Below are 23,953 nucleotides of genomic sequence, written 5' to 3'. Positions count from 1 at the left end.
TCGCAGGGGCTGTGGCACTGGGTCCCCGAAAGGGACAGAGCTCTTGTCCCTGCTGCGCTCCCTGGCCAGGACGGCGTCCGTTCAGCAGCAGCGGTCACAGTAGCGGCACTTTCCTGGTTCCCCCTCGCTGTGGGAGAGCGGCCCCGGCACCCAGATAAGCGGAGCCGCCGGCGCCTGCAGCCTGCGGCAGGGTCCAGCCCCAATCCCTTGCAGCCGCCAAGGTCCCCGCTGGAGCTGTGGGCGGACGGCACCGTGGGGCTCCCACTTTCATCTCTACCTGAGGCCCAGCTGGGTACGTGCCCACACTGCCCTCTTCCTCTTCCTCCTCCTCCCCCTCCTCCCCCTCCGTCCTGCCGGTGACCTTGCCTCGCTCTCACAAGGGCCCTGAGCATCCTTATCTGGGAGTTTGGAGACAGGTCTGGTGGGAGCGGGGCGAGCCCCAGGCACTGGGTCCTGGGACATGACCACGGCGCTTGCTCCGTGCTGGCTCTCACAGCGGCGTCCCCACGGCTGCTCGGCATCTCAGCTCTCAGCGGGGAAACTGAGGCAGGAGGTGAGGGCAGGGGCCGGAGCGGTGGCAGGGTGCAGCCGCCCTCCCCACCCAGGATCCTTCCCTGGAAGCTCTCCCAGCTCTGGCAATGAATCACACGTTCCCCCTGAGCTCCCACACGTGGGGCTGGACGCAGCGCTGCTCATGGGGCCGCAGCCAGACCCTCGCAGCCTCGGCACACGGCCCGGGGTGCTGAGCCCCGCACCGGGCCCTTGTTAGCCACGTGTGGGGGCGCGGGGCTGGCAGCAGCACCTGGAGTCGCTGGGGCTCGGGCGGGCTGGGTGCCCTGCGGTGCTGCATGCGCCGACGGAGCCACAGGAGCTGCCAAGGCCACAAAGCCTCCCTGGTTCCCCAAGTCTGTCCCCGAGGCTTGTCGGGACAGCCCTGGGACAGAGCCCTGCCCTCAGAGCCCAGGATCCGTCCCTGCCCTTGGGCCAGCAGCACCAGAGGCAGGGGCACGAAGGGCGGGCGCCGCGATGCCACGCACCGATCTCTCCCAGCTGCCTTCAGCCCTTGCCAGGCCGGTGCCAGGACGCTGCGGGGGGTGGAGGAGCGGCCGGAGACGCCGTGGTTTATCCTGTTCCAACAGCTGGAACATTTCCCCTCCCAGATACGCTCCTGCCTTCGCTCTCCCTCCTGTTTGCCGGAGCAAAGTCCAGGGCGGCTCGCACACGAGGGCGTCGCACCCCGCGGGACGGAGCCGCGGCGGGTCTGACACCCGAGCCGGCCGTTGCCTGGTTATGTCCACAAAACAGCCGGGGCTCTCCTCTTACCGGGAACAGCTGAGCCCCTGCAGCCCCCCGGCCGTCCCCTGGCAGGTGCCCAGGCACGCCGGCCGGCTCGCAGCGGCGCTGCTGTCCTCCCCTCATCCCCTACAAGGGGTTTGCTGCACCCGGCCCGCCTGACCCGCAGGTTTCTCCCCTTGGCAATCGCAGATACAGATGTATATTTATACGCACAACTTGTCCGAATTAACAGCATTCCTCTCCTAGTGAGTCAAAAGCCTCAGCACGAAGAGAGGCGCTTCATGGAAAAAAAAGAGAGAGCGGGGAGAAAAAAAAGGTGGGTTGTGCTGAAAAAAGCAACAGGGCTGAAAAAAGCCAAACACCCAAATCTTCCCTTTCCTTTTAAAGCTCTGCTCCCCTGCACGCGTGTGCCAGCAGGCCCGGGAGATGGACAAGAGCAGTTATTTTAAACCCGGCGGCGAGCAAGGTGACGGAGGTGGTGACGCGGGGACGGGGACAGGGTGGCATTTCGTGATGTTGCAAGCTGTGGTGCGCGTTGCTGGGCGATTTCGGGGCACGTAAGCTGGCGACTTCCTGAGCCGCGAGTGCCGACTTCCTGAGCGGGCACTGCCAGGGCGGAGGTAGGCTCTGTTTTGCTTTGATACATTAATTAACTTCGCTTTAATCAGTTGCTTCTGCCGTTCACCTCCTCCAGCCCCACACCGGGGGTGGCCGGGCCAAGTGCCCACTGGCCACGCTGCCCCCCTGGGCCACTGCACACACGCCGATGTGGCAATATATCTAAAATACGCACTACATATAAATACATGCTAATAATAGTAACCCAGAGGGTGGGTTTGGGGTCCTGCGGGGAGGGCGGGTGGGTGAGCAGGGGCGGAAAGCAGAGCCCCAAGTGGCGAGGGCAGCAGCGAGGGCAGCGGCAGCGCCTGGGAGTGCGGCCGTGGCCCCCAGCCCCAGGCTGGAGAGCAGAAAGGGGGGCACGGGTGGGAAACTGGGGGCTGCGCTCTGCAGGCACTGGGACGATGGAGCCCCTGAGGTGCCGGTATTTAATATACTCGTGTGCTTCAATAAATAACAAGTGCCGTGAGGCGCTGTGCTGCCAGCGCCCCGCCAAACCCCTGCTCCGTGCACAGGATAAGGCCGCACCGATTCACGGCCACGTGCTGCCTCCCCTGCTGTGCCCCTTCCAGCCGCCCCCGCTGGACACAGACCCCTGCAGTCCCAGGGACGCCCCCCCTGCCCAGGGACCCCCATGTCCCCATCACATCCCCCCAGCATGGGGGCTGGCAGGGATGCTCTGGGGATGTGGGGCTGCAGCCAGCCCTGCGGCTGCTGCTGCCAGGGATGCAGGCATGGCCCTCCCCGCTCTCCTCCTCCTCCTCCTCCTCCTCCTCCTCCTTCTCCTCCTCCTCCTCCTCCTCCCAGGGCGGAGGGCGGCAGCACCCGCAGCTGGCGCTGCAGCCGGGTGAAGCGGCTGCCGGGGGAGTCTGATTTCCAGCCCCGTGTATTAATAACCCCCACCCGCCCCATGCTAAGCCCATGTGCAGCACAGCGCCGGGGGCACCGGGCTCCTGGAGAGCAAGGTACGAGCCGGGGAGGTGCGGGGGGAGAGGGGCTGGGGGGGGGCGTGGGGCAGGGCAGGGCGCTGCGAGACCCCGGGATGCTGGGCTGGACGGGGGGTGCTGAGGCTCAGCCCCCCCAGGGAGCATCGCAGGCACCCAGAGCGGGGGCGAGGGGGTGGCAGGGGGAGCGCGCCCCACAGGCGCAGCAGGGAGTTGGTAAGTTTGAAAAATAAACGCTGGCAGCGGAGGGGGGCACGTTAAGCCCTGCGCAGCCCCCTCCCCACCTCTCCCCGTGTTCCCCAGCCCCAGCGGTCAGGCCGCTGGGTCCGAGGCTGCGATGTGTCATCGCTGCAGAAAACTGCCTTATTAGGAGAGAAAGTACCGGTGAAAATCTGTTCTTTCCTTAAAGCCGTTGCAGCGAGCTGAGGCCGCTCGGTGCCAGCCCGCGCTCATTCCTTTGGGGATGACGAGATATGAGCTCAGCCCGCGGGGCCGGGAGGTGAGAGCATCTCCCCGCTGCCCCCGTGGCAGAAAAAACCCCCGCCGGACCCAGGATCGTGCTCAGCTCCTGCCCCAAATAGCACCCGGGTGAACGTGAGCCGGGAGCGTTTTGTGGTGGCGGCGGCAGGTGCCTGCCGGGGATAAAGCCTGGCTCGGATGACACTGCAAAGCCAGTGCCGGGGCTGCCGCGGGCCCGGTGCCGTGCTCTGCTCCGGCCTCAGCCAGCGCGGAGCCCGCCTGCGCTTTAGCAGCGCATTCCCCTGCCGTGAGGTTATGCCACGGAGCTGGAATCCGGGCACGTTCACTGGGAGCGCCTCACCGGCCGTGCCGTGAGAGCCGCCGGCCACCCCGCTGCCATCACGCCGGTGCCGGCGGTGCTGCTGGGGTGACCCACACGGGTCATTCCCCATTGCGGGGACAGAAGTGCTGCTGGGTTTTGAAGCACTCGCCCTTCCTCTGGCCCAGTCATTCTCTTTGGGATGGTTTTGCTCCTTTATTTTGGCCCACGTTGAAGCAAACAGCTTGGGTCAAAGTTGTCCTCAGGCCACGCAAGCGGCACCGCTGCCCAGTCTGCACAGGGAGTGCAGGGACCCGTGGCAGTCACTGTGCTGGCTGACGTCTCCTCTCCTTTGCAGGGACCTGATGGCAGAGCCAGAGCCCCCTCCAGAACCGCGGCTGGATGAAGCAGGAGCGGCCCCGGCCCCGCAGGGACAGGCTGCGGGCGCTCCTCCGCACCCGGAGGCTCCGCGCAGCCCCTCAGAGCCAGCGCTGGTTGCGCGGGGGCTGCTCCTGCACGTGTGGGCAGCCCAGGAGCCTGCCAGGAGCTGCAGGCGGACGTCGGGGACGCTGCCTTGAACCTCAGCATGCCAGGGCCACTGCTGGGTGAGCACGCAGCCGGGGCAGGAGCCCCGTTGGATGTGGACGGGGCAGGAATCCCACTGGAGGTGGACGGGGCAGGAATCCCACTGGAGGTGGACGGGGCAGGAATCCCACTGGATGCAGAAGCAGATGGCGCAGGGATCCCCCTGGATGTGGATGGAGCAGGGATACCGGTAGCTGTGGAAGCAGATGAAGTAGGGATCCTGCTGGACATGGATGCCAGTGGGACAGGGATCCCGCTGGATGTGGATGGGGCAGGAATCCCACTGGATGCAGAAGCAGATGGAGCAGGTATCCTGCTGGATGTGGATGCAGCAGGGATCCCATTAGATGTGGAAGCGGATGGAGCAGGGATCCTGCTGGACATGGATGCCAGTGGGACAGGGTTTCCACTGAATGTGGATGGAGCAGGACTCCTGCTGGATGTGGACGCAGACGGGGCAGGGATCCCGCTGTACATGGACACAGACGGGGCAGGGATCCCACCAGAGGTAGACGCAGAGGGGGCAGGGATCCCACTGGACATGGATGCGGAGGGGGCAGGCACCCCGTTGGACACGGAGGGCACAGAGTGTCGGTGCCTCACCCTCGAAGAGCTGGGCGACTACTTCCAGGAGTGCATTGAAGCCGTGGAACAGCTGGAGAAAGAGCGCGACAGCCTGATCGAGGAGCTGGCGCAGCTGCGGGAGCCGGCGCTGCAGGAGATCCGCCATGCCCACGAGGAGATCCAGGCCGCCTGCCGGCTGCTGGCCAAGGTGGAGCTGGAGAGAGACAACCTGAAGGATGAGATCCGACAGATCAAGCAGAAGCTCTTCAAGGTGACGAAGGAGTGCGTGGCCTGCCAGTACCAGCTGGAGAGCCGGCGCCACGACCTCTCCCAGCACGCTGCCTACCGCGGCGAGCTGGAGACCCAGGCTGGGCAGCTCTCCGGCGAGCTGTCCCGCCTGAAGGAGACCTGCGAGAAGGAGAAGGAGGCGCTGCGGCAGCGGCTGGAGGCTCCGCCGCGTCGGGAGGACAACCAGTACCTGCAGGAGAGCCGCCGGCTCTCCATGGAGTTCGAGAGCTTCGTGGCGCAGAGCCGCCGGGGGCTGGAGGAGCACTACGAGCCCCAGCTGCTGCGGCTGCTGGAGCGGCGCGAGGCCGGGGCCAAGGCGCTGCAGGCGCTGCAGGGGGAGATGCAGGAGATGAAGGAGGCCCTGCGGCCCTTGCAGGGGGAGGTCAGCCGGCTGCGGCTGCAGAACAGGAGCCTGGAGGAGCAGATCATCCTCGTCAAGCAGAAGCGTGATGAAGAGGTCGGGCAGTACCGGGTAGGCGTCCTCGGCGGTGCGTTCAGGTTTGGGAATCGCTGTCTGGGGGCACAAAGGATGAGGATGTCAAAGGGCTGGCTCGTAGGGACAAGGGGGGAGAGGGGTGGATAAGGAGGGCAGCGAAGTGAAATATCTCCCGTGGGTTCAAGTCAGATGCATCCCCCTCCCTGACACTTTTCTCCTTGAGGATTTACTTCGTGCCCCTGAAGAAGCCCCAAAGTCTAAAACTCGGTGACTCAGCAGCACTGTGCCTTGCTTGGTCTGGATGCTCAGCATGAAAAGACCATTACATAGGCATGAGCAAACACTCTGCGTTTTGGGAAGCCCTCCAGGGCAGGCCCACACGTGGGTCATCAGGCTGCTGCTCCAGGTAAAGCCGTGTCAGCCCAGAAACGTGCAGACACGTCCCGATACCCCAGGGGACAGACAGGAGGTGCAGGTACAGCACCAGCACCGCAGCTCAGCATTTGATGAAAGCTGCTTGTGGGTGCTGGAAAAGAGACGTGGGGCCGTGCCAGGCATCCCCCGCATCACCTCGTGCAGAGAGAAAATGCAATTCAATATCCACAAGAGCACATTTGGCAAGGCGGCTCTGCCACCCGTCTCGCTGCCAAGATTCCCGGCCACCACCGCTGCCCGGAGCCGGCGTCCCCACAGACTGGGGCTGGCCGGGGCTGTGGCTGCAGCACGGGGACCTCCAGGATCCCACCTCGCTCAGCAGCTGGGACCTTGGGGAGCCCCTGGTGTGCCTCCACATTTTATTTTTCCCAGTCCTGTTTATCTTCTCAAGGGTTTTAGATTTACACAGCGCTGACAGCTTTTCAAACGCACACCTAGCAGCGTAAGGGACAAATCCAGCCAGCAGGGAAGCCAAAGCACGCGCTGCATTCCAGCCCTGGCTCCCACCTTCGTAGGAAAGCAAAGCTTTTCTGCAGAGGCTTCTTAACACCATGGCTGGCAGCTGCTGGCCTGGCTGCTCCTGCCTGGAGCAGAGCACGGACGGGCAGAGCCCCGTACGGCGCACAGCTGCTCCCCCATAACTCGGTCTTGGCTTCTTCACCCCCAGGAGCAAGTGGAGGAGCTGGAGGACAGGCTGAAGGAGCTGAAGAACGGCGTCCAGCTCCAGCAGCGCAAGAACCAGGAGCTGGAGGAGCTGCGGAGCAGCCTGCACCAGGAGCTGTCCATTTACAAGTCAGTCTGTCCGTCCCGAGGTGGCCGGGGAGGGCTGGCAGCGGGCGAGCCTGGCGCTCCTCGCCCCGCACACGCGGAAGGCACGGGCACGGCTGCGGCCGTGGAAACTCCGACCCTTTGCCATGTAGCGATGTCATGGAAAGTTCTGTGCAAAATAGAAGCAGGGGCTGCCTTCCAAGAGGCAGGCGCGGCAACTTAAAAAAAAATATTTCCCTAGGAACACATGGAAGGGAGCAGAGTTCTCGGTTTGGGAACGTTGCTGCAGATGCTCTTCAACAGAGACCCACCTCCTGCTTATGAACCTACACGGCTGCTTTCACTCCAGACTTCTTCACTATACAGGTTTTAAAGCTCCAGAAAATGTCCCTCGGTTTGGGGACTATTTTACTTACCAGGCTTTGCATTGTTGTGCATTCCTCCAATCTCAGCTGTGCACATTCTTAAGCATTTTCCGGAGCTTTACTGCCACTGTAGGATTCCTTTTTCCCCTTCCCCATGTGCCACGGGAGGGCATTGCCCACCACCAGCAGCTGCAGTTCTCTTTTATCCACGAAAGACTGTAGCATGATAAGCCAGGGCAAGGCGATCTTCCTGTTTTGGCCTGTCATATCAGCAGTCAGTGCAGGATTTATTAACGAGGGTAACCGCATTGACAACTCTGAACAGATCCCAGCAACCCCACGTCTCTGCTGCGTGGGGTCTGTCTGAATCGCAGGCTGCAGAGGCCAACATCCAAGCCCAGGTGCAGCTGCAGACTCTTAATTCCTGGGGATCTGCAAATTGCCATCATGGGAAGTGACGGGGCTCCAGATCTCCTAAACGTCAGGGCACCTCGAGTTCCACATTTGAACCGGGGACCTGAGTTACGTACATTTGAGCTGCCTCCTCCTGCAGCTTGCACCAGACCTCAGGTTCCCTCCTGCCAGAGCTCGCGAGACTGCCAAGGGCTCTGGTGGGGCTGGCCCTGCGTCTGCACAGCCACAGCACCACGTGCTGAGCCAGTGTTAGTGTCACCTGATTGCTTTCCTTCCACATCATGAAATGGAAGACTTTTCAGAAGTAGTCTCTCCGTTGCCCATTTTCTCCAGCCAGAAGAGCGTACACATTTCATATATTCCATATTCGGGACACTAAATTCACTTTCTACCCATACAGGGGCTGCTTAGAAATCTACGGACACCTTTGCAAAAAAGAAGAAAAAGCAGACGAAGACTGTTAGAAACGACACACTTCTTCACAGCAGAAGCGGAGGACAGAGGCAGCTGCAGGGGACGTTTCCTTTCACTGCTTATCTCGCCTGCTGTACAGCGGCTGCCTGAAGTCAGGAATGCCAGAGTGCTGCTGATCTTCTTGTAAAACTGCTTTTCCACAGAGGAGCAGAGAAAATTATACTTGCACTGATAAAAGGACATATATGAAGAATAACAATGTATGTTTTGCTGTGTTTGGAAAATGTATCTTGTCTTGTTCCCTAGATGGATTGTAAGCTTGCACAGAAGGTTGTGTTGGGGAAGGCGGTGTTGGGGGTTGATTTTTGAAGTTTACATACAGGTGAAGCTTTATCCTTTTAACAGGACTCTTTTGTAATTCAAGTGCTGTCTGCTGTATTGTGACATGCTCCAATGTGGGCCACAGAAACTGAAGCTTGTGGATAAAAGGTTTCCACTTTATATAAAGTCTCACACTGAAAATAAAGGTCAGTTTAAGGAGCTTTTGATTTCTTGAAGTTGTGTCTCAAAGGAAAATAAGCTTGTGTGCCAAACCATGGTGCGTGTAAGGTGTCCAACTATTCACGCTGCAGACTACATAAAAATATATCATTCTTGTGTCAGGGCTACAGGCAGACCCAATACTCAGACAGCAGCACACCTCAGGTGGAAGGCACACTCCCTCCCGTGCGTTCCCAACTGCTTGGAGCTATTAAGTGCTTACTGCACAAAGCAAGGAGCAGAAACAGGAGGAGGTGGTGTTGAAGAAGCATGCATTATAAACGTAAGGACTAGACATACCAGCACCTACCCTCTCATAGGGCACATACAGGTAGAGATTACGCCCTTGCTTTATGCTCGCTTTCTCTGCTTTCTGAAGAAATAGTTCACTCTCAAGAAAACAGTCAATGCAGAAGGAAACCATCAGCACAAAACCACACAGCAATGCAGCGTTTATGTAGAAAAAATTTATTCCATCTGAAGCACTTACACGCAATTAGTCATGAAGAACATGGAGAGTAACAGGTTGCTGGTGGAACAGGACACCCTAGTGGAAGATGGGCAGGATCTAGTGGTCAAGGACTAACTCCTAAAAAAGGTAGTTCATCCACATGTAATTTGCTTTACATGTACCAGCTACCAATGCTGTTTTAGATTACGGGACATGCCTTCTGTGGGACATCAGCTGGTAAAAACATACACCTTTACAACTTGGTGGCCCCAAGTTTTTAAAACCATTTCACAGAAAGGAAAGAAATATATGTGAAAACACAGCTCAAGAAACACACAATAGAGCAAGATACATGGAAGGTGAACAATGCTCTGCAGGAACAGCTGAATGTATCCAAACTGCTGTCACCCAGCAGACCGGAGAAAAGGGATAGGACCAAAGGAAGGAATGAAAAACCCAGAATTACCAGTAGAGAAAAAAAATATAGAAAGAAATCATTTCAGTTCAAGTCAGAATCTGCTAGTCTTTTTTTGCCTTTTTTTTTTTTGTATCTGCAGAGGCAGAAAAAGCCACACAGGTACAGATTAACTAAAGGAATCACAAGACTTCTGAGCTGTACTGAACAGGGCAAGACCTTCCACACTCCATTTCTGAACTGCCAGTGGATTAACACTTGTATCATCTCCATTGGCTTAAGCATATTCTGGCAGCTCTACTGATTTAACTTTTGTTTAAATTAGGCAAAAGCCGTAGCAAGCTAAAGACAAAATAAGGAGAAAAAAAAAGTTCGCTCTGTATGAGGAAAGCAGCTAAAACGGGACAGCCAGCTCTATACACAAGAGGTTGCTGTAGGAAATATGACCAAGGAGCTACAGTGCGGAACCAGCTGAGTTGGGCTAAGTGGGCTAAGCCCTTTCCTTAGGGAGTACTCACTGTCTGGGATAAAAAGCAGTTGATGGTATCTACAGAAGGATGGCTGAACAAAGTCTACGTGTGTCTCAAAACCAGTGTTAAGTCAGTATCGGGTTGAGAAGGAAGAGAAGGAAAAAGACTAAAAACAGGAAGAGTTATCATCTAGGATCCTTGACCTTCTGGATCCACACTTCCTTCAGGATCTTCATCATTGTATATGTTTTCTGCCTGCAAGACAGAAGCGGAGGAACTGACGAAGCACTTACCACCTCATTTAACAGGACTCCATCTGCTAGAACATTTCCAGAAGTTCTGGCAGGTTTTTATCTGCACGTGTAAGTTACCTATCCCTGATCCCTCAAGGCTATTTAACATAAAAGCTGCAACACAGATTTCTTTTTGGATATAGCAATGTCTTCAAAACATTTGAGAAGTACCCTAAGTTACTGTATGGAGCTTGTGGAAATCTGACTTCTTAAAAGTAGAGACCACTGCAGGGCTTATTTCAGTTAAGACTACTGTGCATATGTTTAATAGATCCTTTACTTTGCAGCAGCACCTTCCAGAAGAACTATATAGAATGCTGCTAGGACAAAGCCTCTGTGAACCAATCTATAAATAAACCAAAATTAGAAGAATGGTCCTTTGAGAGGTTATTCGAACTGCACAAGATTGTTCTCCAAAACTTTCAACAGCTGGTAATTTAAACTAGCAAGCTTTTTCTATTCACTCCTCTCCATCCACAGGGGGATATTTATATCATCTGCAAACATTTCATTTGTTAACAACAGTAACTAACAGAAACCTTAATTTCACTTTTTTTTTTTAAACACACTGTTTTCATTCAAGCACAAAAAGAAAAAAATTACTTCTACACCAGTACTCCTTTTTTTTTTCCTTTTAAATAGAGAAATAAAACAATTTCTCAGTATTTGTAAACCCTTGTTTCTACCAAATCTAAAACGGATTTCACAACCCATTTGAGACTTAGGCAGCTCTACAAAGCAAGTCATTCTGAGAGCTGTAAATAAATCAGGAATGCTGAAATTCAGGCAGTTCAACACTCTCTTATCTACCACTTCCTGCACTTTCCCAAACAACTTACCATTTGCCAGACTTGCATGATATTATCTTCTGATACAGAACAGATTACCCAGGGTTCATTGGGATTCCACGAGAAATCAGATATCTTTGCAGTATGACCACCATGAATAAACTAGTACAGGAGAAAGAAAAAAAACAGTGGTGGTGGTGGTAACATTTTCAAATCTATGTTACAGACATGAGTGACATAGGTCAAAACGATCAATGAGATTCAAAAGACTTACCAATAGCTCTGGGGGACCATCTTCAGCATCCTCAGGGGACTGTTCTTCTCCAATTTTACTTTAAAAGAAAAAATGAAAAGGTTGTGTTTATTTTGTTGTTGTTTTTTGTGATGCAGTTCATCAATAATATTTTGTCATGACAACTTGACTAATTTGGGATTTACCTCAAGTCCCAAACATTTAGCCTGCGGTCAGTGCCACTGGAGGCCAATATAGTTTCATTATGGGGAGACCACTGAACCTGCAGACAAGGATGAATTTAGAAAGCAAATTAGTTTTAAGAAGCCATAACATTGCTGACATTCACAGCAAACACCACTGTATCTTACGAGAGCTTTATGAAAATGCAAATCACTATTAACTCAAAATATAAATGTGCCCAATAATTACATTCCTAAGATAGCAATTAGTTTATATACTCACAAGGCATTTGAGCACCAAAATGGTACCACACATACCCTCTCCTCTAACGAACGCCACATGTTAAGAAGTTTAAACAACTCTCAAGGATATTAGCTACTCCTTAATAAGGACTGCACGAATATAAACTACAGATTCCTTAAATAGTAAGTATGGTTTACACATGAAAAGAAAATCGCTGCAATACAGCTTAACTGCCCAAAAGCTCACATTAACCATGGCTGCTGGAGATAAATCTCTCCAAAACGTACCACTCACTAGGATCACAGGATTACAAAAGAAGACAATTCTGCATACTAACCTGACATTTAAGACTCTAGTTACCTCTAAATAAAATTATGTACAGAATCTTTTAAGTACCAACCCTTCTACAAAAAAATCCTTCTACATATTTTGGTTCTGACTAATGCATGAGCTGGAGATGGAAATATTGTAACTGCTAAGCACATGCTACCAGTGATGTTAACTTTCTATATTTACAACCAGCAAAATTAGCAATTATTTTTTGTCACAAGACGGTCCAGCAGTCCCCTTTAGTGATTACCAGCTAAAACCTTCTTACAGGACCAAGCTGAGAAGATGAAAACACTGCAGCCATTTCACTGTGCCTCCCTGCTTCAATCTGCTACCATGAATAATTTACATTTACTCTGTACTGCTAGTATTTCACTCTTAGCATTGTGGACAAAACTCTCAAACACTTCCTTGTTACATTCTGACCCTGGCTTTCTGGATACTCTAAACTGTGCTGGAGTTGCCCCCCACACAGAAAGCTACACATCTCTACAACAATAAACCAGAAAATTATAAGCAGATGAGAGAAAAGAACACATGAGACTTTTAAGCACAAGTACACTTAATAAAAACATAGAGGAAAAGAACACTCTCCATTTTTCCCAGCCGTCTAAGTAGAACTAAGAGCATAAAAGAAAGATATTTTGTTATACCTGAAATATCTCATCTTTATGTGATTCAAAGGAGTGCAACTTCAGTTTTAAGTTCCTCAAGTCCCATAATGCGACAGTCTAGTCAAAGACACAAAAACATTTTTTTCTGAAGTAACCAATATAACACATCTACATTTACACATCAGAAACTAAACAAATATGTTCCAAGTTCAAGGCAGACCTACCTTGTCGGCTGATCCTGTAGCCAGGATAAACTCACTGTAGGGATTGAAAGAGAGGCAGTTGACTTCAGCTGTATGAGCATCCACCGAGTGACTAGGTTTGGAGGTGTTGTTTGACCGAGTATCCCAGCTGTAAGGAGAAATAAAGGCTTAAATCCCATTTTACTGATGGACTTGGGGACAGCTGGGAAAGCAAAACAGACAGAAGTGCTCAGTCTCTAAAGACATTACCCCACTTACATCATGAGCTTCTGATCATCAGCAACAGACCCAAAAAGAGATTCGTGGAGCAGGTGCCAAGATACATCTTCCACTACCGCCGTGTGCCCTGTGAAGATGGTCTTCGCATCCACCACTTTACCTTCTTTTGGAACAGCACTAATATCCCACAAACAAATAGTCTTAAAAAAAAAAAATAAAACAAAATAAATTTGAATCTTGAGACAGAAATTCTCTTCACCTCCCCTGCCTCCTCCCCCTCAAAAAAGAAAAACAGTTTTAACCTTTTGCCGAGGGTCACAAATAAAGTGTAGGTTGTACCCCAGCTAATATTTAAAATACTCACATGATCATCAGAAGCACTAAGCAAATGCCCGCTCAGGTTTGGGTTCCATGACAGCCCATAACCTTCTTTCTGGTGTCCACGAAGACGCAGATCAGGGTTACACTCTCCAGAAGGGTCTGTAAAGCAGCAGCATAAGAACTCCAATGCTTAGTATCACTTTCAGTGCATCGTGGAATACCTGGCATTAAGTTCTACCGTGCTTTACTAAACTTCGCTTTGTATTTCCAACAGGATGCCTCCTTGTTCTTTCGAGCATTACCCCCAACCTACGAATCACCTCATTAAAACAAAAAGCAGTGAGACAGCACAGAGCAGTTTGTCTGCTTAGCCCAATAGACACACACTGCAGATTTTTTCAAAGCTGCAAATGTTTAGGCTGGATGACCTACCAGTGGCCCTTTCTAAATTAGTGCTATGCTACCTGCTGAAGAGTCAAAGAAGCCCAGTAGCCACCTTCATACCCTGGCATGACACACCTGGTCTAGCTGGATGAAGGAACAGCAGCAGCCCAACTCAATTACTGCTCAGAAAATTCTTCCTAAATATTCTGCTGGTGGAGTATTGTTCTTTCTCTCTCATCATCTCCAACCCTACTTCAAAAGCGATAAATACACTTCTGATCTTCCCCGTAACTGGCAGAACTAGTTACTCTCTGTGATCTTGCCAAGCTCATCAGTAAATGAGAGGTAATATCCTTACAGATCAAGACAACAGTTCAGCTACCCAGCAGATCATATCATTTCCAGCAAGCCACCTTCTACCACTCCAAATACCATCACATACACTGACATGGCAAAACACAGGAAAACAGCAAGAGAAAAACACGTACCTTTGTACTGATACACATCAGCTATGTACGTTCAGGTCTCTACAAAATAACCTTTTACACTAAATGCCCACTTTCCTCTAAAATTACAAGTGATATGCAACCCACAAGAGTTTTCAACCTCTTCTGCACTACATCAGCTTTTTCTTAAGAATCTTTTCTTACGAAACGGCTGTCATTTATATTCTAATGACCTCTGAAGCACAGACATGACAAAGATTCAGTCACCTGGCTTAGAAGGGTGTTTGGTGTAATCAAAGACGAGGACATCGCTGGATGGAGTCTTTGTGGCAATGATGCAGGGGTTCTGTGGCATGTAACGCGCTCTGTTCACTTCGCCCTCGTGATTTATCTTGATTTCGATTTCAATTTTTCCACTAACTGACCCAAAGCCTCCAAACTCTGGAAAAAAAAAAAAAAAAAGGAATTTAATAGTTGTAAACAATTACTCATTTTCAGATCAAGACACACAGATCCAGACTCAGTTACTGGTACTACTTATTCTGGGGGAATAGTCACAAGAACATACAACTAGAAGAATCCAGTTTTCAAATGGCACATTGCCTTAAATATCTGTATTTATAACATAAAAATATCAGGATTTCGGTTAAGTTTAGAGACAGTTAAAGACTGTTTTCTCCTAGAACAAAACAAGTCCCAAATTCATCCCACTTAAAATTCTTATCTGTAATGAAGATATGTGCTGTATATTTAAAATTAATGTATTGTAACATCACTTTCAAATACATCAAAGCTCAGCATTGCAGAACAGACAAAATTGTGGTACAAAGAAATTGCTGCACAAGGTTTGAAACGTGAAACTATGTAACTTGCTAAAGTCACCTTATATCTCTATAGTTAGTTACAGTAACTTACTATTTTAAGGAACTTGCACAGCAACATTCTGGCAAAAAGAAGGTTTGCAGTTTTTTTTTTAATCAGAATAGTGTATTTTTGAAAAATATCAAGATAGAATAGAAACTAAGTATTTATTAGACAACATTGTGTTCATCGATAACTCTAAGAAGCCCAAAGATCAAAACACAAATTGCATAATCCAGGCTTCTGGTAAAAACAAAAGCTAACATTAGGTCATTGAGGACTTTCGCCACGTAAAAAGATTGATTCAAGCACACAAAAGTGAGAAGTGCCTAACTTGCAGCAATGCTGAGAGCCAACTAAGATTACAGAAAGCATCAAATTCAAGGCTGATACGCTGAACAAAATACAGTCATCTTTTTATCCAAGTCAGGCTGGCACAAGTATCAGGCAGCAGAATTCAGACTAGAGGAGAACATTTGAAGTGATACACTCCTCTGAAATAAAACATCCTTTTACGTGAGTGACTTTCTCACTGAGGTTATGTAATGCAAAAGTGATGATAAAAACCAGGTAAGCAGTACTCCAAGAAATTCATTGTCGACTCACGATGAAAAATAGAGGGGTGAAGTTTTTCCCTGCTTACTTTTTCAATAGGTCTTCCAAGACATTATGCAGATACATCAAACACAGTATTTGTCCATTAAGTAAGGATACCACTTAGAAATAAACCAACCAGTTTAGGAGTAGTATCTGAATTTTATTACCTGAACGTTAAGAAAAAAGAAATATTCAACCGATAGGAGGAGGAAAAAATGGTTAAAACTCCACCTGGTTGACACCTTTGCTCCCTTACCTCCCTTCTCACTATCATAGTGTGAAGCATCAAACTGCGCATCGTCATTCGGCAGCTGCACGCTAGCTATCACGAGATGATTTTGTTCATCTGAAGTATGGGTGCCCAGCACTAACCGATGAATACTGAAGTCTTTGCCCTCAGGTCTGCAAGAGGAGAGACTTACATGAGAAACAAAAGGGGTTCACACAAACACTAAGCTGACTGCAATAGCCTTTGATTATAGTGATTATACTGAAGTTATATTTATATTTACTAATACGTTGGAAGAAAGGAGACTTTTGTTTTCAAAGAGGGTGAAGCGGAAGGAAGAAAAGCATCAAATCAAGGGTGTGAAAATATCTTCTCAGTGATAAAAGGGTTTTATTTTCCTAAATATAAAAGTGTCTGCACTGACTCTAATATTTGTGGTCCTCAACTTGCTGCTGGCAAGGCAAGGACACAAAAAGCAATTAAGACAGAAAGGAATCATATAATGCCTTACTTCAACAAAAAAATATAAAGGATCCTAGATTTACTATTTACCGTGGTTTAACGAGAAGGAGCAGCTCACCTTGTTACATCCGGCAGCCACTGCGCAGTCAAGCTGGGCCATTCCAGAGCGTGGGTCATAACCAAGTCGTACAAGAAGGGAGTATTCTTCTTCCATATTTTGTACTCTTCGTTGATCACGCGTTCTTCCACTGCATCATCAAAGGCTGCTATTTTTTTTTTAAAAACCACACGTTAGCGTTGTGAATACAGTTATAATACACACACAGTGTCACAAACGGGCACTGAGCGGGGAGCCCAGCACGATGCGCACCGGTTTGTGGTCACACGGCCCTGCGGGCACAGCCCCGGGCCCCGAACCCCGCTGCCTCAGGCGCTGCGGGGCCCGGAGCAGCCCCGGCCCCGTGCAGGCGGGGGCGGCCCCGAGCTGCTACCGAGCGCCTGGGCCCGGCAGCCCGCAACCCCCCGGGGCTCCCCGGGCCCGGGCCCGGGCCCAGGCGCGGCCCCCCCAGGCCCCCCTCATCCCGCCGCAGCCTCACGGGCCCCGGGAGCACCGCGGGGCCTCCCCCCGCCCTCCCCCGGCCCGGTGCAGGCCCCACAGGCCCGGCGAGGCCCTGCCCGCTGCGCGCCCCCTGGCGGAGCCGCCCCCGGTCCGCGCAGGCTGTCCCCGAGCGCGGCGGGGCCTGGCCGGGGCCTGGCGGAGCCTCGGGGCCGGGCCGTACCTTCCTTGTCCGCCATGGCGGGGCGGCGGCGGGCGCTGCGGGGCCGCGCGGAGCCGTCGGGCCGCGGCTCTATTGTTCCCTGCCCCCGCCGCCTGCCGCCCCGGCGCGCCGCGCACCCCCGTTCGCGCGCCAACGCCGCCCAATCGGCGCCCGCCGCCGGGAGGCCGCGGCCAATCGGGGAGCGGCACGGGGCGGGGACAGGCCGGCCGCGCGAGCGCGCGCGGAGGTCACGTGGGAGGGAGGCCGGGAGGGAAAGGGGAGGGGGGGTGAAGCTCCCCTGGGAGCCGCCATTTTGCGCAGGGGAAGGGGCGGGCGGCGCGAGCCCCTCGAGCAGCTCTTAAAGGGGCAGCGCCCGCGGGCAGGCCCGTGGGGGGGGGGGGGCGGCTCCCGCCGGTACCGGGGGCAACGTGTGGGGCCTGGCCCGGTCCTGAGCGCCTCCAGAGCACCCCCTGGGGCCCTGCGCCGCCCGCAGCCGCCCATCGTTGCGTTTTTCCCCCAACTCCCCTTCACAACGTGCAGACCTAGCTTACCTGGAAGCGGGAACCCCGTGTGCTGCTGCTGCTGCGACTGGCAGCGAGAAAAGGCCGAGGTGCATTGTTAATAAATATTATATGGCACCTACATATCTATTGTTTGTGTTGTTTGGGGAAGTCTTGGGCTCAGCTGTGGGTTAATCTGAAAACGCACAAAAATATTGAGAAAATGAGAATAGTTACTGTACCTGAAAATCTACGGTTCTAATCTGAGGAAAAAATAATTAGCCTGAAGTTAATCAGTCTCCAATCTAGGTCTGTTCAATTTACAAATGTAAGCTGGTGTGAAATGGAGCAACTGCTAAGGTCTGATCTGAGAATCAGACGTAATTTTTTTTTTATGAAATACACCCATACCACTCTCAAAAAAAAAAAAAAAAAAAAGGAATTCTGGGGGAAATGAACACACACGCTTTTATTTGCCATGCCCATTTTTCTAGGATCGAAGCCTTAAATGAAGTCCCTCTCTTGAAGGGAAAAATACTTTTTTTCTTTGAAGCTGTCTGTAAGGTTTTCCATCCCAGCCTGGGGTCTGAAGGCGGTAGGTGCTCCAGCTTGCTGTGTAACGTACCGGAGGGCTGAGTACCCTCAGCTGTAAAACTTAGAAGCCAAGCTTACCTGAAGCGTGAAAGTTTAATTCGCTTTATAGCCGTTTTCATTATTTTTCATTATTACAGTGTTTTGAGGATGAATCAAATGCCTGGTGCTGTACGCCAGCAGAAGAAACGTGGTCGCTCCCTCACTGCCGGCGTGCGGCTCCTCTCAGCCGGTGAGCCGAGCGGGGCAGGACTGAACCTTCCCCAGTTCTGGCAGCGAGCAGCGTAACGTGTTTGTTTTAAACACACCAGCCTGCGTACGGCTGTTACCGAGCCGCTGCCAGGTGAAAAACCGCCTGAAATCACTTCTCCCTTTTGCTGCAGCGGCATCACGGGAGGCACGAGGCTGGACGTAGGCGGCGGTGGCCATGTTCCGTGCGACCAGGAAGTGAGCGAGCGGTGCTCGGCCCGGCAGCTATGGCCGGCGACGAGAGGGACTACAACCTGACGGAGGAGCAGAGGGCTGTCAAAGCCAAATACCCCCCGCTCAATAAGAAGTATGAATGTGAGTGCTTTTAACGCTGTCCTGACACGGCACGTGTGTGACGGCGCAGTCGGGGTGGGGGAGAAAGGAAGAAAGCAGGATACGCTGTTTAGGTGCTCGTGGGGTTTTGTAATGTGCGAGTTTTGTGGGTTTAGACTGCGGGATACATCTGTAGTTGAAAATAGAGATGAGATATGTGTTTCTCTTTATAAAAGGTAGCTGCCTTTTTTTGTTACAGGTGCTAAGGAAATGATATGAATAAATTAGTTAAGAGACTCAGGTTGAAAACTTTACCCTTTTGAGCTATTTCTTAGCTAGACGGTACATTGTCTACTTCCCTTATATTAGAAGAGATAATGAAGAGTGTGTTGGTCTTCTGTGGTTTTTTTTTTTTTTTTTTTTTTTCTTCCTCCTACATGTACAACTACAGGATCATTATTTCTTGTTTTCCCCACCCCTGGAATGACTTCTAAGAAATTTCAAGCCAGAGCGCGTCAGCCCAAGGGCCATTGTAAGGCACTCACAGGAGACCACAGGGTGTCTGTTTTCTGTTTGAGCAGTGTCTGTTTGGAGGGACAGTTTATACTACTCTGTTAGAAGATGTATTTTTAGGATGTGTTCAGATCTCTATTCGATAGCAATGCAGAAATACGGTGACAGATTACAATAGTTACGTTGTTTCTATAACTGGAAGAGATTTTATTCTTCTTTTACGTTCACTGGAATTTGTTTGCTTTAGAGACAGTTGTTGAGAAACCGTTAATAGTGTGGGAATGATCTAAACAGCATCAGAACAATCATTCAGTTGGAGTGATCACAGCGTGGCATATTTACATCCCAAGATAGCCCTGTTTCTACCAACCTGGCACTATTTTCCATTTCTCTCGTTTCTCTAAGGGAATATAAATGATGTTAATGTAAAACTTGATACATGCTTGGGATGTTAAGCTATTAGTGAAGATTACTTTATATTTTGTATTACGTACTTCTAAAAATTCTCCTTTTTGCATAATGGGTGGTTTTGGGTGTGGACAGGTACACTTTTTCACTGAGCTGTAAACGTTTGCAAATCTCATCCTCTGCATGAATAATTTTAAGTCCTGCAGACTTCAGCAAAAACTCTTTATTGTTCGTTAGTTATTTTTTGTTGCAATTAACTTGTAGAAGCCTGTTGCATTACAAAAGCCATACTTTGAACATAGGGCACATGTACATGTAGGGCACTGACATAATTTGTATTAAACACAATTTTTCTTCTATTGAGCAGAAGACTTTACCTATGCTATTTTTTCCTAATACACTGGAAAATAGATTATCATTGTTTAATGTCTCAAGATGAATGCAGAAAGTTATTGTTATAACAACAATATTTTTTATCCTCATTTTAAAGTGTATGTGGTGATGTCATGACTTTTCTTTTCCTTCCTCCTCAGATTTGGATCACACAGCAGATGTGCAGTAAGTATGGGCAGGTGGGATTTATCTATATGACAAATGGATTATTTCTTACACTGCTACAAGTTTGGGGTGACTGTTGAAGACTGGTTACAGATGTACACCTTATGGAACTAGGAAATGTCATGTACTGAGTTTTTTGGATTGTCTGTTTCATTTCTGCTCTTCAGAGGGCATAGAACCACATACTTGGTTTCTTTTCTAAAGTATTATTGCTGAGGTGCTTCTGATTAAGCTTCTGTTCTTTGGAAGCGTCTTTTGAAATCTTTTTTTAAATGCTTGCCCTTACAACAATTTTTTTCTTAGTAGTCTACTTTCATAGATATCAATTAGCTATATTGCAAAAGGACGTTCCTGTTGTTTGATTAAAAAAAATCAATTTTCTCCCAAGAAATTCTTCTCACATACTGTAAGAAGAAAAATCTATGTGATCTACTCAAATGCATAGGTATAGACAAGCATTTCTGTGCAGTCACTTTCTTTGTATTTGTTCTTATGTTCACATTTCTCACCTGCATAATACTCTTATTTATCTATTTATTTATTTATTGTTACGATGTGGTGAATTATCCTGTGTCTCTTTAGGCTGCATGCATGGGGAGACACTTTGGAAGAAGCATTTGAGCAGTGCGTTATGGCCATGTTTGGCTACATGACTGATACAGAGACTGTGGAACCTCTGGATACCGTAGAGGTAGAAGCAGAAGGTAAGGCTTTTTATGTTGGAACTTTATGAACCCTGCAGGTGGAGTGTACTAAAATCTTCTGAGTTTTTAGATGTAGTTTTGTAATAGTTGATGAAAATTCAGTTAAGCATAACTAATCTGAATCTTCTAGTGCAGAAGCTGTACATCAGCTGTACTCTTAAAATTGTTTGGGTGTTCTTACTGGGACAGTCAACTGACTGACTACCTTCTCTGCTTCAATCATGCAGGGCATGACATGTTGTCTCTTCTCTTTCACTTCTTGGATGAGTGGCTGTATAAATTCAGTGCTAATGAGTTCTTTATACCCAGGGTAAGTGTTCTGTCTTGTTCTATTTCCATTTTGTGGGACAAGTCAAATCTCTGATAGTACCAGCTCTGAATGCAGTGTCCCCTTAGGGAAGAAAAAGGGACACAACAGATCACTTAGGTGTAATGCAGAGAATAAGATACCAAGGCACAAAAAATTCAGAAGCAAGCACTTAGCTTTGTTTCCACAAAAAACAGTCATTACCTGCCATTATACCTCAGTGGCAGCTCTGCTGTCTGTATGTTCCAAGTAGCAGTATACATCTTTGAGAATGCTCAGATTTTCTGGTTTTAGATTCCATTTAAACAGTGGAATATTCTTGTTAATGAAATATTGTGCCTGAAGATAGAAGACATTGCTAACACATTTTTTCACTTGCTTTCTCTGCAGGAGGTGAAAGTGCTTTACATTGACCGAATGCAATTCAAAATAAGATCAATTGGGTGAGCTTTAAATGATTAACTGAGTAATGAATATCTTCCACTGAAGACACATATTGCCCTCAGTCGTTTCTCTGAAATACTGTGATGTACTGGGAGGGCACTGATGCTTTCTAAAACATGGATTGTGGACTCCTTTACCATTCTTTGAGGCTTTAAATCAAAGTCTCACTGTCCTATGCTTGTCAGTGAAACTAGCTGTAACATTTGATTAAATATTACCAATACGATCACCTCTTTTTCTTTTTGCTTTTAAAGGTGGGGAGAAGAGTTCTCTTTACAAAAACACCCTCAGGTATGCAGTGATTCACCTGTACATCTTTATGTTTTAGGGGTAGGATGGGGACAGGGTGGTGTCTTCTAAGTCAGACCTCTAAGTTGGCAAGAGATCCAAGTATAAACATATTTGAATGGTATCACAGGCACAACTTAAGATCTTACATCCTGCTTTTTTTTTTTTTTTGGTGAATACATTTCTGAACTGTTGAGCTGATGCTTCCTTCACGCTGGCAAACTCAATGGTTGGCTTTTTTTTTTTGTGATGTACGATAAAGTAGTGAAACAGTTGATATTAATAATGTTTATGTGGGTTTGGTTCTCACATGGTTATCACAACTGCTTGCTTAGTCTTATTTTGCTTAGAAAATTCATGCTTTTGTGTCTTTTTCACTCTAGGGCACAGAGGTCAAAGCCATAACTTACTCGGCAATGCAGATCTGTGAAGAAGAAAAGCCAGAAGTCTTTGTCATCATTGATATTTAAAGCAAGAGAAATTTAACTAAGCGGATACTTGTCATTGGCTGACAAAAGTCCCTAGAAAACTAACCCCCCATGAAAGTGACTAAGGAATTCGCTAATTCAAATCATAAATTGAAGGGGGTTGTGGGAAATGTTATCCTCTATTTTGACTTGAGGATGGTGAGCCAGACCAATACCTGCATGCCAGGAAAAAAAGAGCTAGTTGGGTCTGGGGGCGGATTTGAGAAGAGAATTATAGGGGTTGAAAGTCTCTCAGGAATGCTGGTAGTCAGCTTTTAAAGCTGATATGTGTGTTGGGTGCTGTATGAACTAAGATAAATTAATGGAGCTGCTAGCTAAATACTAGCTTTTTGTAGGGTGGCAGGAGATAATTACATGACTTCATTTGCAAATTTAAATAGAATAATTTTGAGCTCTTTTGTATTATCTAAAGGGTCCAAAATATCTTCAGTGGATCAGATTAAAAGCTTTTGTTTGAAGGACACCTAAGGAAGTAAAATAATTTTATAAATTCAAAAAAAAAAAAGTCACGCCACCAGGTGGTGCTGACTTCCTGGAAATAAATTTCCAGATGAAATCTTAAAGCATGTGACCGTGTACAAGGAATACTAATAGCATCTATTATCCTTCTAAAAAAAAGTAGACAGCTTTGCTGCCACTGTAGAAAGGAATTCACCAGATGCTCTGCAGGTTTGCTCCTAACTATGTCTTGTGAAAGCTGATTCTCATCTTTTAGAAGAAGCAGACGATCTGGATCAGCTCCCATTTTTTTTTTGCAAAGGACAATGTAGAGCAGCCCTCAGGTGGGAGGACTGTGCATGGCGATTCACGTGTCAAACTGACTGTTTTTGATTATTACACTGTTTTTTTCCACCGAGAGGAGTCGACGCATTTAGTCACTTTTCAGTTAATACAGCATTCTGAGACTGTGTGCCTAACCCCTGAAAAGCTTCTTTTAGCTTTTCCTTTAATGTCAAACACTAGACTTGAGTTCAGTAAATCAAAAATAATTTAAAAAATGTTTTGTTTTAAATCACGGGACAGCAAATGTGCGTTACCTGCCATTGCTATTCAAATGTGACATAGGCACAGTGAGTAAGGGAAGGTCTGCGCTGCCATGACCTGTTTTTATGGTAAATTCTAGAGGTGCTTTGCCACTGGAGGTAATGTCTCATCTTTATTTTGCTGTAAAACCATCTCAAATAGACCAGACAGTTTTCATTTCCTATTGTGAAGATGAGGGATAAAATCCCTTCTGTTTTTTGAGAAAGCTTCAATGCTGAAATAAAACTAAAAAGAATTAATGGATTTGTGTGTATAACTTTGGCTGTGAGTAACTTTGGCTGGTGGATTTTTGAGTCTAATAGATTACATTTGCGCTTTGTTCTCTGCTGAGATGATCAGACCCATGTTTGAACAAGTACGATTTTCACACAGCGTGTCTTCCCTCCCCTGTGAAGGAGTCCCAGGGCTCCAGCACGTGTCCGTGGTGTCCTGCTGGGACACGGGACAGTGCCAGCACAGTGGAGCTGTGGAGAAGGAGCGAGACCTGGCCCTGTCCCCACCCCAACAGCCCGGAGCCCCCAATGGCAGCCGGGGCAGGCTCGGGGTCACCGCTCCGACCCCTCACCCGACCCAGCGCCGCTACCGCCCCTCAGCAGCGGCTTTGACACCTTATTGGCTGGCTGGGTCAGGTGACCGCGATTA

At 49.2% G+C, this 23,953-nt stretch overlaps 3 protein-coding genes across 5 annotated transcripts; 2 read left to right on the top strand and 1 right to left on the bottom strand.

Moving 5' to 3' along the window:
- The first annotated feature begins 1,763 nt into the window (after window positions 1-1,763).
- Window positions 1,764-8,445, top strand: SYNC (syncoilin, intermediate filament protein). 2 transcript variants are annotated; one of them, XM_048049583.2, is made up of 4 exons: window positions 1,764-1,916; window positions 3,995-5,545; window positions 6,612-6,736; window positions 7,892-8,445. In XM_048049583.2, the coding sequence occupies exons 2-4, from the start codon at window positions 4,223-4,225 to the stop codon at window positions 7,953-7,955; spliced, it is 1,512 nt and encodes a 503-aa protein (XP_047905540.2). In that variant the 5' UTR covers window positions 1,764-1,916; window positions 3,995-4,222; the 3' UTR covers window positions 7,956-8,445. The 2 variants fall into 2 exon arrangements, with proteins under 2 accessions (XP_047905540.2, XP_066838584.1); XM_066982483.1 differs by lacking the exon at window positions 1,764-1,916 and adding an exon at window positions 2,712-2,879.
- Window positions 8,446-8,897: 452 nt separating this feature from the next.
- RBBP4 (RB binding protein 4, chromatin remodeling factor) lies at window positions 8,898-17,123 on the bottom strand. The gene is made up of 12 exons (XM_048049601.2): window positions 16,966-17,123; window positions 16,305-16,452; window positions 15,752-15,897; window positions 14,305-14,478; window positions 13,251-13,366; window positions 12,926-13,086; window positions 12,689-12,815; window positions 12,504-12,581; window positions 11,301-11,377; window positions 11,137-11,194; window positions 10,914-11,024; window positions 8,898-10,036 (listed from the first exon to the last, which is right to left on the bottom strand). Exons 1-12 carry the CDS (start codon window positions 16,979-16,981, stop codon window positions 9,971-9,973), a joined length of 1,278 nt encoding a protein of 425 aa, XP_047905558.1. The 5' UTR covers window positions 16,982-17,123; the 3' UTR covers window positions 8,898-9,970.
- Window positions 17,124-18,176: 1,053 nt separating this feature from the next.
- On the top strand, window positions 18,177-23,554 carry ZBTB8OS (zinc finger and BTB domain containing 8 opposite strand). 2 transcript variants are annotated; one of them, XM_013184150.3, is made up of 8 exons: window positions 18,177-18,267; window positions 18,419-18,599; window positions 20,012-20,036; window positions 20,619-20,740; window positions 20,968-21,050; window positions 21,438-21,490; window positions 21,746-21,782; window positions 22,163-23,554. In XM_013184150.3, exons 2-8 carry the CDS (start codon window positions 18,512-18,514, stop codon window positions 22,247-22,249), a joined length of 495 nt encoding a protein of 164 aa, XP_013039604.1. In that variant the 5' UTR covers window positions 18,177-18,267; window positions 18,419-18,511; the 3' UTR covers window positions 22,250-23,554. The 2 variants fall into 2 exon arrangements, with proteins under 2 accessions (XP_013039604.1, XP_047905580.1); XM_048049623.2 differs by lacking the exons at window positions 18,177-18,267; window positions 21,438-21,490.
- The last annotated feature ends 399 nt before the right edge of the window (window positions 23,555-23,953 follow it).

Source organism: Anser cygnoides, chromosome 24, assembly GCF_040182565.1.
Source record: "Anser cygnoides isolate HZ-2024a breed goose chromosome 24, Taihu_goose_T2T_genome, whole genome shotgun sequence".
In the NCBI taxonomy this organism is placed as follows: domain Eukaryota; kingdom Metazoa; phylum Chordata; class Aves; order Anseriformes; family Anatidae; genus Anser; species Anser cygnoides.
This window is presented reverse-complemented; position numbering and strand designations above follow the sequence as displayed.

What these genes read in the sequence shown, in the direction of transcription:
- SYNC (XM_048049583.2), top strand. Translation starts at nt 4,223, where the DNA reads ATGCCAGGGCCACTGCTGGGTGAGCACGCAGCCGGGGCAGGAGCCCCG. An exon ending in AAGAGGTCGGGCAGTACCGG is followed by an intron (nt 5,546 to 6,611) that starts GTAGGCGTCCTC and finishes CTTCACCCCCAG; the next exon opens with GAGCAAGTGGAGGAGCTGGA. An exon ending in CAGGAGCTGTCCATTTACAA is followed by an intron (nt 6,737 to 7,891) that starts GTCAGTCTGTCC and finishes CTACCCATACAG; the next exon opens with GGGCTGCTTAGAAATCTACG.
- RBBP4 (XM_048049601.2), bottom strand. An exon ending in CTACAGGATCAGCCGACAAG is followed by an intron (nt 12,582 to 12,688) that starts GTAGGTCTGCCT and finishes GTCTTTGACTAG; the next exon opens with ACTGTCGCATTATGGGACTT. An exon ending in ATAAAGATGAGATATTTCAG is followed by an intron (nt 11,378 to 12,503) that starts GTATAACAAAAT and finishes CCTTGTCTGCAG; the next exon opens with GTTCAGTGGTCTCCCCATAA.
- ZBTB8OS (XM_013184150.3), top strand. Translation starts at nt 18,512, where the DNA reads ATGGCCGGCGACGAGAGGGACTACAACCTGACGGAGGAGCAGAGGGCT. An exon ending in CGTAGAGGTAGAAGCAGAAG is followed by an intron (nt 20,741 to 20,967) that starts GTAAGGCTTTTT and finishes TCAATCATGCAG; the next exon opens with GGCATGACATGTTGTCTCTT. An exon ending in ATGAGTTCTTTATACCCAGG is followed by an intron (nt 21,051 to 21,437) that starts GTAAGTGTTCTG and finishes CTTTCTCTGCAG; the next exon opens with GAGGTGAAAGTGCTTTACAT.